Source organism: Pelmatolapia mariae, linkage group LG16_19 (assembly GCF_036321145.2).
Source record: "Pelmatolapia mariae isolate MD_Pm_ZW linkage group LG16_19, Pm_UMD_F_2, whole genome shotgun sequence".
NCBI lineage: Eukaryota > Metazoa > Chordata > Actinopteri > Cichliformes > Cichlidae > Pelmatolapia > Pelmatolapia mariae.
Window position 1 is genome coordinate 897,644 of NC_086241.1, and position 13,124 is coordinate 910,767.

The 13,124-nt window shown below is 49.8% G+C and overlaps 1 protein-coding gene across 1 annotated transcript; it reads right to left on the reverse strand.

Annotated features, from left to right (window-relative positions):
• Positions 1–1,133: 1,133 nt before the first annotated feature.
• Positions 1,134–12,502, reverse strand: LOC134644427 (interferon alpha/beta receptor 1b-like). Its single transcript, XM_063497478.1, has 8 exons — positions 12,320–12,502; positions 8,264–8,402; positions 6,976–7,166; positions 4,366–4,526; positions 3,337–3,490; positions 2,545–2,702; positions 2,224–2,396; positions 1,134–2,142 (listed from the first exon to the last, which is right to left on the reverse strand). Exons 1-8 carry the CDS (start codon positions 12,384–12,386, stop codon positions 1,899–1,901), a joined length of 1,287 nt encoding a protein of 428 aa, XP_063353548.1. The 5' UTR covers positions 12,387–12,502; the 3' UTR covers positions 1,134–1,898.
• Positions 12,503–13,124: the final 622 nt, after the last annotated feature.

The window sequence follows — 13,124 nt, forward strand, 5'->3', positions numbered from 1 at the left end:
AGGAGCTAAATCCATCCTGAGAACTACAGGATCAGGTTCATAATCAGGAAGACTGGAGGTGACAGCAAGGCATACAGGAAACCAGAAAACGAAGAAAAACAGATAAAACTACAAAAATCTGACAAAAAGTCAAAAACATCAAAGACAATTAAAACCAGAACCACATTTAAATCTGGTTCTTTCAATAAAATCAGCAGGTTTTCAACCCAATCACTTCCTGTATGAGAAACAGGACCCCAGGTCAAAAAAAATATCTGGAATATTTGGAAATGAGAAACAGGGAGAAGAAAGCTTCAGGCGGGAGAACAGAGGACTGATTAAGAGAAGAGAATAAACAGAAATCAAGCAGCTGTTTATCAGCTGATCAGACTCCCACCACATGTTTGGAACTGTTTTGGTTCTTGGCCCCGCCGTGACCCTTCGTTGATCGTGCTCGGAGTTATTTCATTTTCTGTCTGACTCGGAGAAATGACGGGGAATACCAGCTGAGAGCGGGGAGAGGGAGCAGCTGTGAATCACGAGGCTCGACCGCCGCTCTCCGCTGGGCGCCACGGAGCCCACTCACAGCACAGTGACTGAAGTCTCACCTGTCTGTGCACGGCAACGTCACAGAACATCACTCAGCTTATATGTAAGTACGACAGATTACTGAAACCTCAGTCTCTCTCCACCACCATCACCTGTACATAAAAGATGGCCCTCGCTCCCGTCTCATCTCCCATTAGCTTGTTTTGTTTGGATGAAAGCTTAGAGCTGAGGAGGCATCAGCCAATGCTAGTACTGGTCACGGGCAAGCCTCTAATATTTGATAAACGTTCCTCAGAAAGGCACGCCCCAGCATCATCAGCAGGCTTCTGGCATAATTCTGGTTAAATATTCACCTCAGGCTGCACGGACTACTTTTTCAGGTCTGTCCCGTGTACTCCATAGGTTCCTGACAGAACAAGAGCAGTTCAAACACATATCATATCAAACACAGAAAGACTCAGCTCAGACTTCTTGGATGGTCTGTTAACCACATGTGTGGGGACTGACTCACTGCTGCCTCTGCTGGACGTCACAGGAACTGCGTCATCAAACGTGAAACGAGGGTTTGGAACGAGAAGATGTTGCACACAGTAACATGAAGCGAGTTTGGTTTTTTTCAGGAGTTTATTTAGTTTCTGATTGTAACACAGCTGCACAACAAGCTTATATACAAAGGTTAACAGAGGTCAGCAGATGGGCGGGGCGATTCAGAGCAGGAAGTCAAACCACACGACTGATGCTTCTTTGATTATAATTACTCGACATCCTGTTTGATTTGTCCTGCTGATACATGCCACAGATTCGGTTTCTACATCACCGTGTGGGCGGAGCATAAGCTGCAGATGGAGGTAAGACAGACCCATAAAGAAAGCAAGAGTTACCAGAACAGAGAGATTCTATAAGAACCATAAATGGAAGAATAAAACGTGCTGTTACAGTAAAACGAAGATTAAATGAAAGCGACACAGAGGCCGCCACCCACAGAGGAGACGTCATGCTTGTAGCCAGGTGCGCTCACGTAATGAACTGCTTCCTCTTTGATTAATGCTAGCACCTGCAAGCTACCTGTGAAAGTTAAAGTGATGCATGATGGCGTGCAGCGTCGAGCTGCGTGGCGAGGGTTAAGACGACGGTAGCGGCTGAAGGAGGAATGTTTCAGTCAGCACCAGCAGGACTTCCTGTCTGCCTGAACCAGGATCAGCAGCTGCAAACGGCGACGCTCCAGCACGACTCGTTCCTTCTGCGTGAGGGGCGTGGCTCAGCAGTTAAGTCTATTTCAATGTTTGTGTTTAAAAAGAGACGCTCGTTTCACAGTGACCGGTGGAAAAAAGGCACGCCGCACATTTCCAACGGACCCGTCTCCTGTTCGCTCAGACGCACACGTCCACGATGCCCTCGTCTGCGACCTCGGGCTGGCTCTTGAGGTGGGCCGTCATCTCCCGCAGGTTCAGCCGCTCAGGGTCCAACAAACCCTTAAAGCTGTCATCGCTCCCCACGTGGTTGTGGTGAACGGCACTGAGCTGCTTCAGGGCGGAGCTTCCGGATGAGCCGCCGCCAGAGGAGTAGACGCCGGAGTCGCCGCTGCTGCTGCTGTCCTGCCGGCTGTGCCTGACGCTGCGAACACAGAGACACAGTTTAGCTGGAGTTGCCGGACCGCCATCATGAACGCTCTCTAATGAACACGCCAACACTGACCTGCTGTTCGGCTCCAGGCCCGAGGGGGGCGCCGCCAGCTCCTCGGCAGGAGGGATGTGGATTTCCAGGACGGCGGGCGTTGGACAGATGGTCACGCCTTCACACAGCAGCTCAGACTCAGAGTCCGGGGTGAGGAGGCGAGGGATGTCGGAGCCCGGAGAGCTGCAGAGGTACTGCAGGAGGACAGAGGAGAGAAGAAGAAGAGCTGCTGATGATGCGCACATCACAGAGAAACGCCCCGATCACACCTCATCATAAGTGTTCCAGTTCATCGTTTAAATAAATCAGGTGAACACCACCCGCTCATTAACCGCGAGCTACCTTCTTCAGGTGGGAGGGCATCTGGTCGGACGGGTTCAGAACATCCTTCATGGTCTTGCAGCACCTGAATAAAGCGTAAATGGTTCCCAGCACGATCAGGAAGAAGAACAGCAGCGAGCCCAGGAAGTACAGGAAGATGTTCCACCAGGGGATCGAACCTGGAAACAAACAGACGCCGTTAGATGGAGGAGCTCCGCCTTCAGAGTCACAGCTGTCACCATGAAGATGGTGACAGACCATGTGACCACCCTCTCAGACCCTCAGAGAACTTCACTTATCACCTCTGCAGGCTGTGATTGGACGAGTTTACGCTCTGACACCTGATTGGTTCTCCTCTGATGTGTCACTGCGTGGAGAGCGAGAGAGAGAGAGCGAGAGAGCAATAGAGAGAGAGAGAGAGAGAGAGAGAGAGAGCAATAGAGAGAGAGAGAGAGAGAGAGAGAGCAAGAGAGAGAGAGCGAGAGAGAGAGCAAGAGAGAGAGAGCAAGAGAAAGAGAGAGAGAGCAAGCGAGAGAGTAAGAGAGAGAAAGAGAGCGAGAGAGGGCGAGCTGAAGTAATGACGTTTCTGTGAGGTGCAGTTTTGTGAACTTTGACCTGAGATTTTGGCGTTTCTGGAAAAACACATTTATATTTAAAAATCGATTCAGGTTTGAATAAATCAACATGGCTTTATTCAAACTAAAATCCATCTGAACAGGGATGTGGATGATTTTAAACTCAGCCCGAGTGGAGGCTGTGCTGTCACAGCTGCAGGAAGCAGAGCGCCAAGCTTAGTGAGAGTGACGGCGTTACCTTCGGTCTGCATGCAGTGCGGCACCGTGAAGTCGCTGGTCTTTGAGTAGAAGTCGTAGCGAGACTGCACCCTCACACAGTACCAGGTCCACGCCTTCAAGCCCGGCAGCGTCACCATGGTGGTGTTGATCCTCAGCTGCTTATGAGGCGAGGCCTGAGGGGGAAGGGCAAAGGACAGAGGGGCAAAGGTCAGAGGGGTAACGGCACAGAATATCACTCTGAGCGGACCGCCACGCACCAGCATCAACATGCAGTCAGACATCATCATCAGTCCTGTAATAGCCAGCCTGACTGCAGCCAATCAGGACAGACTGCAAACAGGACTGTGTGTGTGTGCGTCTGTGTGCGTTTCAGTCTAACTTAAACTCCATCATGAGTGTAAACGTGACCGTCTGTGTGGTTTCCTGTGTGGGGGTTTGGTGCTGAACACGTTTGTGCCGACATGATCGCTGCAGCTGATCTGTGCTCAGCAACAAACACTGAGGTTGCACCTCTGCAGCTGGACCACGTCTTCATCATCATCGTCACCTTTATCACACACACAGGCATAGCCGTACTCTCCTGAGACCCTCACGTGTCCCGTCCACTCACTCGACCGCCTTTGTACAGTCCGAGTCAGTCAGCTGACCCGAGGGGGCGGGTCCTTCTGCAGATGTGGTGGGCTCTGATAGGTTCCCGTGTTTCTGTGTGAGGCTCTGAGCTGTCTGACACGGTGGCGCTCGATTCCTCCGTGCATGTCGTGTTTGTGTGGCGTTCACCCTCATCATCGACTCGCTCGTCACGCGCTCGGCTTATTTTGGGACGTGCTGCAGTAACCTGTTTCTTCCTCATCAAACCAGTTTTCAGCTCGCCGCTCGACTGCAGCCAGCTGGCAGGAAGTGCGGCAGGAAGTACGGCGAGATTCACACAGGAAATGCGTCTGTTCTCCACCGAAGCGTCTTGGGGAGGCGAGAATAAACACATACACGCACACACACACACACACGCACGAAGAGAACAGGTAACACTGAAGTGGGAGGAGCTTCCTACCTGCCCATCAGCCTGGCGCTCCCAGTACTGGACATGGTAGTACAGGTTGGGGACGTGCTCCCTCATGGAGGTGTTGTTGCTGGTCAGCGGGTCGGTGAGGACCACGTCCAGGTCGCTTCCAGCAGGAGCGAGCGTCACGTTGCTGGGAGGCCCCAGAGCCGCTAGATGGGACAGAGAGGAGATCACATTTATTCACCTGATCAGCAGGTGTTTTACCTGCTCTGACACCTGGAGGCGGTCCTTAAACACCATGTGACCGTCTACTGAAGGAGCCCGGGCAGAGCCTGAAACCTCTGCAGCTGGACCAATGCTGAAATAACAACCACAGAGGAAGTGACAGGTGTCCTGATTTCTCCCCATCGGCTGCTTCCTTCCTCTTTCTTTCTGCATGTCTGACGCCAGCAGCAGATTTAAGCAACACCTGACTGCAATCTTACAAAAACAACTGAAATCTTCTACAGAGATAAAGACACGAGGAAAAGAACAGAAAATATTAATCGTAACATTCAAAGGCTGAACAGAGAAAAATAAGAGCAGGAACATTTTCTACTATCACACACTCAGCAGGCGTTACATAAACCTCTGACGGCTCCTCCTCCGGACCGTCATCATCATCATCAGCACAGGTACAAACCAGCTGGTGAGTCTGGAGACGCCCACACTGACCTGAGACCTGCGCCTCGCTCTGATCAGTGATCTCAGTATGCACTGAATAACTGGAATAACTCACAGCGTGCTTCGATGTTATCACCGCACCAAACAACAAAACCACCGCTGCAGTGCAGACGTGTGCGAGAGCGGCGTGCCCACGCAGCCTGCAGTCTGATGTCACAGTTTAAGATGGAGTCTGTCGACAAAGAGGCGGAGCCTCTTCCACAGGTAGAAACAAAATGTGTTTGTAGCAGCGCCCGTTCCAGCTCTGCATCCCCGCCGTTAGCTTACAGGCATCACAACAAACAGACTCATCCTTACATGGCAGGGCTGCGTCTAAAGGGGGGCACGGGGTGGACTACCGTACTTATTTTAAGGCTTTGCCATTTTAGGCAGACAGCCTGGATTCAAACCCAGGACGTTGTTACTGTGAGGCGACAGACCACAATCGATGAAATACTCGATTACTCAAATCACTGCGACACGTTTGTGGTGTCCGTCGTCTACATGCAGACAGCTCTGCTGCTCGGTCTGCATATTTGCATGTTGGTATATGTGAGGCAGCACACAGTGCAGGCTCAGCTAGGCAAATACAGCCAAGCCCATAATTATAACACACTGTCACAGTGGAAAATCCACAGTCCTATATCACCATCCAAACACAAAACAAGCTGTTCTCAAGCATCCTAATGACCTAATCATTGGGAACAGCTGTTTTAATCAATGCAGCAGGTGACAAACAGCAGCTCTCTGCAGGCTTGTTGACGGTTATGGCTAAGACAGAGGAGTGAGGCCCTGTGGCTGCGCACAAGTCAGGAAAGAGCTACGAGGCCATATCTCAATGTTTTCCAAAGTTCCAGTGGCTGCAGTTTCCACGGATGCAGATCAAGGAGGACGCCACTTCTCCAGAGAAGGCGCACAAATACCTGCTTGGCCTTTGCAAATGCTCATCTGGACAAAGAAGACGTCTGGTCTTCTGTGTTTTGGTCGGAGGAAGAAAAAATTGAATTGTTTAGTAACAATGACGTTTCTTTAATTGGGTGTAAAAAAATGAAAGAACAGCATCCCCACTGTCGAACATGCTGGTGGGAACCGAATCACAGTGAACGAAGAGCATGAAGATTCTCAACAACAACATCAGGCAGTCTGCAGAGAGACTTGGCCTCAGGCACCAGCGGACATTTCACAGCAAAACCAACAGTTAGCAGACAAAACCATTAACGCTGTGGAGCGGCCCGGCCAGAGTCCTGACTCCAACCCAACTGAGACTCTGTGGACGAGCTGAAGACCAGGGCGAGGAGACCCTCCAACCTGAAAGACTTTGAGCTCACTGCTAAGGACGAATGAGCAAAAATACCTGTGGAGACGCGCGAAACACTGATCTGCAATTATAGGAAGAGTCTGATTGCCAATAAAGGCTTTTCTAAGAAGACTATGAATAATTTTGGATGTGACACTTTTTGCTGAAATGTAAATAAAAGCTGAGAAATATTTTTTTCCACAACGATGCCTCTTGGACATCGTCTTAGTATCTTTTGAGAGACACCCGCGTCACTTAGGATAAAAAAGAAAAATGAACTCGCTGGTTGAATAAAAGGTAGGTCAGAACTGTGGGCTTGAGTGTATCTACACTAATGGTTCAGAGAACAGGTGAGCTCAGGTCCCAGGATGTGTAATGAACACCTGCACAGACTTCCTGTGACTGATTCTGGTTCATTTACTTCAGTGATGAGAGCCTCACACATGGACGCACGATTCACAGTCAGACATTTGAAGCTGGAGATCTTTATCTCTACTGAGCGCAGCTCTCGGCTGTTGCACCGATACCGTGTGAAGGCTGTTCGCCTCTGAGTCATAACACCTTGTTTTTGATGGTTTGTGGTGAGCTCACACGTGTGCTCACACGCTGCTGCAGCATGTGCACATCGCAGTTCCTGGAAAGTCGAGTACTCGTCTTACCCTCCTTATCGGGGCAGAACTCCTTCTGCGCCCACTCCGAATGCTGCCCGTCCACAGTGGCTCGCACCCGGAGCACGAAGATGCCCAGGTAGTGCAGGTTGAACCGTGTGATGTCACATGACCGGTGTGACGTCTGGTTGCACGCCGTGATCCAGTTTGTCTTTTTCTTCTTAAACTTCAGCTGGTACCTCCTGAGGACACGAGAACATGAAAACACATTAGTGGAGGGAGAGCTTTCATTGAATAAAATCAAATTACCACAGCAACACGCCAGCCGTGTTTCAATAAACGTGTCTGAACAGGTGACGTCTGTTTCATAGTTCAGGGCTGGGAGGTAAACGCCTGTGGAAGCAGGATGATGGGGACGAGGGAGGAAAACTGTGAAGAGGAAGGCTGCTCCACGGCTCTCTGAGGCATGGAGCACACTCTAACTTACACTTAAATTCGTATTAAAATATCAGTGAGGAGTTAAAAGGTCTTTATGTGATCACATGATGGCAGGCCAGGTGGTTAATAAACGTCTCAAATGAATTCCAGTGAAACCAGAGAGGAGAAACACAAGCCGGGACACGAGCTGTGCTTCAAGTATGAGGAAGAGCTGGCTGTTACTGAGCCTGAGCCGGTTTCCAGTAAGCCTCTCTGACAGCTTCCTGTCGCTGGTTTGGATTAACCGCATCGAGCTGCTCGCATCAGCTGACACCATCAGGACCCGACTAACAACCCAGGGAGACCCAGGCCCGAGTCCGTGAAAGCGAGCCCGATACCAGGAGTCACCATGGCAACGGCGGGATAAGGAGCAGAGCCTCCATTTGGAGGAAGGCTAAGTTTAATGTTAAGACCAGCAGAGGAGCCATCACTCACACAGCTCGGCTTTATTTACAGAAACAGGAGTTTCACATCTTTAGCGATTCAGCCGCCAGGAGGAAAGAAGCTGAACTTCAGACTCTGCTGCAGGTTTGAAATGTTCCACGGCGCCGTCGTAACGACAGATGTTGTGAAAGGCGACTCCTCCATCAGCTGTTAGCGGGGTTACCGCAGCCTCAGCCGCCCGTTGCCATGGTGAATCCTGCTCCATTGATGATGTCTTTCTTTACTCAGGGCTGGTTTCCCCCTCAGAGCAGCGCGCTGTGTTACCATGGTAACTGACTTCAAAGCTGGCTCAGTTAGTTTCTCTCAGCTCAAACCTGTTTGAACTGAATCAAGAAGACATGTTTCAGGTGGACCACGCCCCCCTGTGTCCACCGTCTGACAGGTCAATAAGCCCCGCCCTCGTGATTCTCAGACTTACGGCACATATTGCGTGGTGAAGGTGACGGCGTGGGTCCCTGCAGCGCCCGGCGCCCAGTCCCAGCTCAGCGTGTAGTTGGTGTTCAAGGTCTTCGTGATGACGTTCTGAGGAGGCGGCACCTCGGATCCATCGGCTCCACCTGCAGGACAGAAACAGAGTGACATACATTCATCTTCTTCTGTTTATAAGGGCCATCCAACCCCAGCTCTTAGAGGGCGGGGTCCAAATAAAAAGAGATATCAGACAGGACCGATCAATGAGGATTCCTCAGGCCTGATGCTGATTATTGGTAATCAATCAATCAGTAATCAAATCAGGCTGATGTTTCAGGACTGATTCCTGTCAGGCCGCGCTGATGACACACCGAGCTGAAAAGATTTCTGTTTCCTGTTTCTGTCTTTGAGAAAGTAAACATGTGTGTGCAAGGCTCTAGACATGTGGTCTGAGTGTTTGTAACACGTGCACACGCACACACAGCAGATCAGCTGCCGCCATCTTGCCTCTAGTCTCTGTCTTCAGGCCCACAGGTGGTCATTGTGACCTCAGTCTGGGACACGAACCCCGTGTTTGATTCCCTCCCCAATTATCCATCCCTAGGTCCTATAACTAATGAGGCTTTTATTTTGAAAAATAACCATCAACTTGTCACATGACCCTTATGTTGTTCCTTCATCCTTAGCTGCTGGCCCCGCAGCTGTAAATCAGGTCCACACGGCTGTGATCAGAATAACAATAATCGTATCAGCCACGAACACAAGCGTCTGCACATCGAGTAAAAACACGAGCACAGCGTCTGCCGAGGAACAGGAAGTGCTGCGACCAACCTGACCACACTGGGAGTGAGAGTGATTATTTACCCAGCAGCCCCAGGGACAGAAATAAAGCACAGGTGTTTCCGAGCAGAATAAAAATATGAGCGAGAAAGCATTTGTGAGAGTGAAGGAGGAACTGTGGATAAAGACCGAGCTCAGACTTGCCCCACACCTGGATCCAGATGTGCTGGCCGCAGCAACAAAACAATAATCCCCCAGAATCACAGCCACTCTGAGATTATTCAGCGGTGAGGATTATTTGCCTGAAGACGCTCCGAGCAGACACCGAGCCTCAACGTTTACCCACAATGCACTTTGTGAAGGTACCAGCGCTGGGTTGTGCGCCTCTCTGAACACAGCGCCTCAGCCTGAGCGCTCCTGGGAAGTCACCAACACTCAGGAACGGCATTTATTTCATGTTTCAACCACTTTGACTCTTTTATACACACAGCAGAGCAGAAGAAATCTAAAGGATATAAAGGAAGCATCACACAGCTGCTCACAGCTGCTTTAACAAACACAGGCCGAGTCTTCAGACCGGGACTCCTGCAGTGGCTTTAAAGCTGACTCGATGATTTCCTCAGAGCTGAAGTTTTTCAGCCCTGCAGGTGGAGATCTGCTGAACTTCTGAAGGACCAGAAACACGGGAACATTCATTCCAAGCATCAAACGTACTTGAAGCGAGTGTAGCGTGGACATGTTGATGGTGTGTATGAGTTAAATGCAGTGCAGTGACAGGGAGCTGAGTGTGGGGGGGTCTGTGCGCTAAACGTGTTACTGATGCGAATCCAAAGCAGAACAACTTCAAGGTGAAACTGTCGGCTCAACAAAGGGTGTCGGCTCACCGCCCTGAGTAACGACGTGCCAGCCTTCACCACCGCAGGCACACAACTACAGGAAACTGTGTTTGTGCGATTTGTGCCTGAGGTGAGGAAGAGAAGTGTCCTTCAGCCTGCAGATACACGCCACTGACACAGGCGTGGCCTCAGACTCACAGTGAAACTCAAGTCATGAATCAGAGAGAAACACACCGAGGCAAAGTGAAATGAAAGTGAATCCACACAACGATCAGCAGCTCACACAGCACCAGAGTCTGCACACAAATACTAGAGACATACTGACGGGGAGAGCTGTGCGTTACAGCAGCAGCCATCTGAAACAGATCAGTATGAAACCAATGTGACCACTGGGAACCTGTCATGACAGCACTGCTTACCTTCGTCATGAAGTCAGCAGAGTCCTGCAGGTTCATCCAGGCTGACCGACTCTAAATGACTCCCTGTAAAACTATTATCACCACCATTAAACCATAAAGCACCAGCGAGCCTCACACTGGCCGACTGTTAACCAGTTATTGACCAGTTATTGAACAGTCACCCTACACTGCACGAGCCGACCCTCACACACCAGTAGAAGCTGTGATCACTAAAGGGAAACACAGAAAATGAAGACTTTGCTGTTGAAATGATGTACTCACACACTTTGATACGACACACGCGCGCACACACACACAGAGGACAAAGGCTGAGGTGTGCACACTAAACAAATATACGTCACACTGAGAGCTGAAGGACCTGTGGGGCTGGATGACGCCGGCATAAAAACAGAATTGTTTGAAGCACAGCCTCATTTCTGTGAGCCTCTATTCAAAGCTCGGATCCATTTTACTGATTCAGATCAATTTTTTGACCCCAATAAAAGGTGTGTGTCGCTCGCACAGAGGAGTCACACACGGCTGCGTGTCAGCACACAGCGAGGTCAGCAGATACATGGCAACAAACAGAAAACAGACAAGACAGAAGAAGCTCTTCTCCCGGTCAGAGTGGCGTGCTCTCACAGCGTCTGTGTGCTCTGCGCTCAGACGGCACAGCGAAATCAGGACGGTTAATAAAGTTTTTTCCTTCTTTATCGCCTGATTTCTCGCTGACCCTGCTGCCTGTTTCAGAGGCGCTCTGATGCTTCAAACGTAGGAACTGGAACAGCCTTCGGTTTTTGCAAACACAGAGCTTTTTCCTCCATGTTTGGTTTCAGAGTCATGCAGGTTTATTTTCATTCTGTGGGTGCTGTTAGAGAATCTTTATCCTGAGTGTGAACACAGTCTCAGTCTTTCAAAGAAAAGCAGAAGAGAGCGGCGGGAGAGGAAGTGGAACACGACGTTTTTATGCTGTTTGTCAAATCGTTTTGTCTCAGAGTAAATCCCTGACCTCTTCCCATTTATGTTTACCAGGAACAGATGATTTCTGCAGAAACTTTAACACCATGAGTTTATTCTCCTGTCAGCTCTTTCACATCATCCTGCAGCTATGAGGAACAGACAATCAGGAACTGCAGTGAGCTCAGATCAGAGTTTCCCGAAAACACAGACGCCATCAAAGCTCACGGACACGGCCACACTCATCAATATCAGGCAACAAACTGAAAACACCGCGCACACAAAGTACAATTTTAATGCAATACTTCTTGGAGTACATTTACTGTAATACTGTATTTAGGAGCACGACTTTGAATAAAAACTCTTATTTTATCTCCGTTATCTCAGGTTTAAAGAATCCTGAAAGACAAAGTGAAAGGTGAGTCAGTCCAGCAGCCCGAGGCGCATCTTCGTGTATCTGTGCACAATCATAACATGAGCCGAAGCGCACATCCCAAACCTGCTCTGGGAAATATTATTATACATTTCATCCGGTAAATACACTGTAAAACCCCCCCCGTGGGACGCCTGTACAGAGGGAATCCCCCCCACTGTGAAACATGATCGATTTCATGTCCCGAACACCCAGGCTTCTCTGATCATGTGTCACCGCACAGAAATATTATGATTACAGCTTTCACTCCAATAACAGTCACCGCTGATTTATGCCAGAGCTGCCTGCGCGCGCGCGCGCGCGCGCGCACACACACACACACACACATTTTATCCACTTTAACACACTCTGTCTGCTTCGTAGAGCCTTCAGCCCCACCAACCTGGCATTCCTGACTGTGACACCGAGCCAGTCTGTGCCAGTTTAACCCGTTTGCTTTCCGTTTGTGCACACGCGTGCACACGCACGCACACGCACACACGAACAGCTGCGGGCTAAAACGATCCTTTAATTCAAATATAAACCCCACAGCGGGTAGGTGAGAGGCCCGCGCGGCACACAGGTGAGCCTCGCTCTGTAGTTTCGAAGAAAATTAAGTAAATAAGCAGCACGGACCAAGGCTAGCATGCTATGCTAACGCAGCTGGTTGCGGAACTTACCACAGAAGAAGAAGAGGAGGAGGAGGCCGTGAAGAAGAGCGAGGCTGTGGCGGGGGGCAGCGGACATCGCGCCGCTGACAGGACCCACGGACCGAGAAACTTCCACACCAACAGACTCACCGACTCACGGATCGGACTGACTCGGCACGTATCTCTCTCTCTGTAATTCACAGAGTTCTGTTCCGGCGTGGTTTTCAAAATAAAAGAATGGGTGGGGCCTCCACCAACGTCCGGTCTGAGACGCGTCTGCGCCGCTGCCATCTTGGTCCGGGACTGTGTCACTGGTCACCGAGGCTTCACTGAGAGTTAAAAACTGTCTATATTCTTTAATCTGTAATAAAATGATCAGTGTTGTTGCTTTACCAGGTGTAAAAATGAAGTTTAACATCCAGACATCCATGAAAACAGGATTTATTAAACTTAACAGAGTTAGACATTAGCAGGAAGTTAGCTCACTAGCTTCCACCCAAACATGATATAGCATGTTCTGACTGAGAGATTTCTGAAACAATTCAAACGTACAGCTCTGCTATCACTTCCAACATAAATGAAGACAGAAAACTAAACAGCAGTGACGTTTGTAGGGTTACTGAGGTTGGGCTAGCTGGTATATAATGATGTGCTACGTGATCGTTAGCGACACAGCTATGTTAGCATAACATAAACACAGTGAAGCTGGAGGATGAACGCTAACTTTTTTCCACTCAATAAAAGCTAACGTGAGGGTTCCCGATGGTTCGGGACAAATGCAATCGCATGGCAGGATGCTGTAAACGGACCAAACTTCAGTCAGGAGAACAACTGA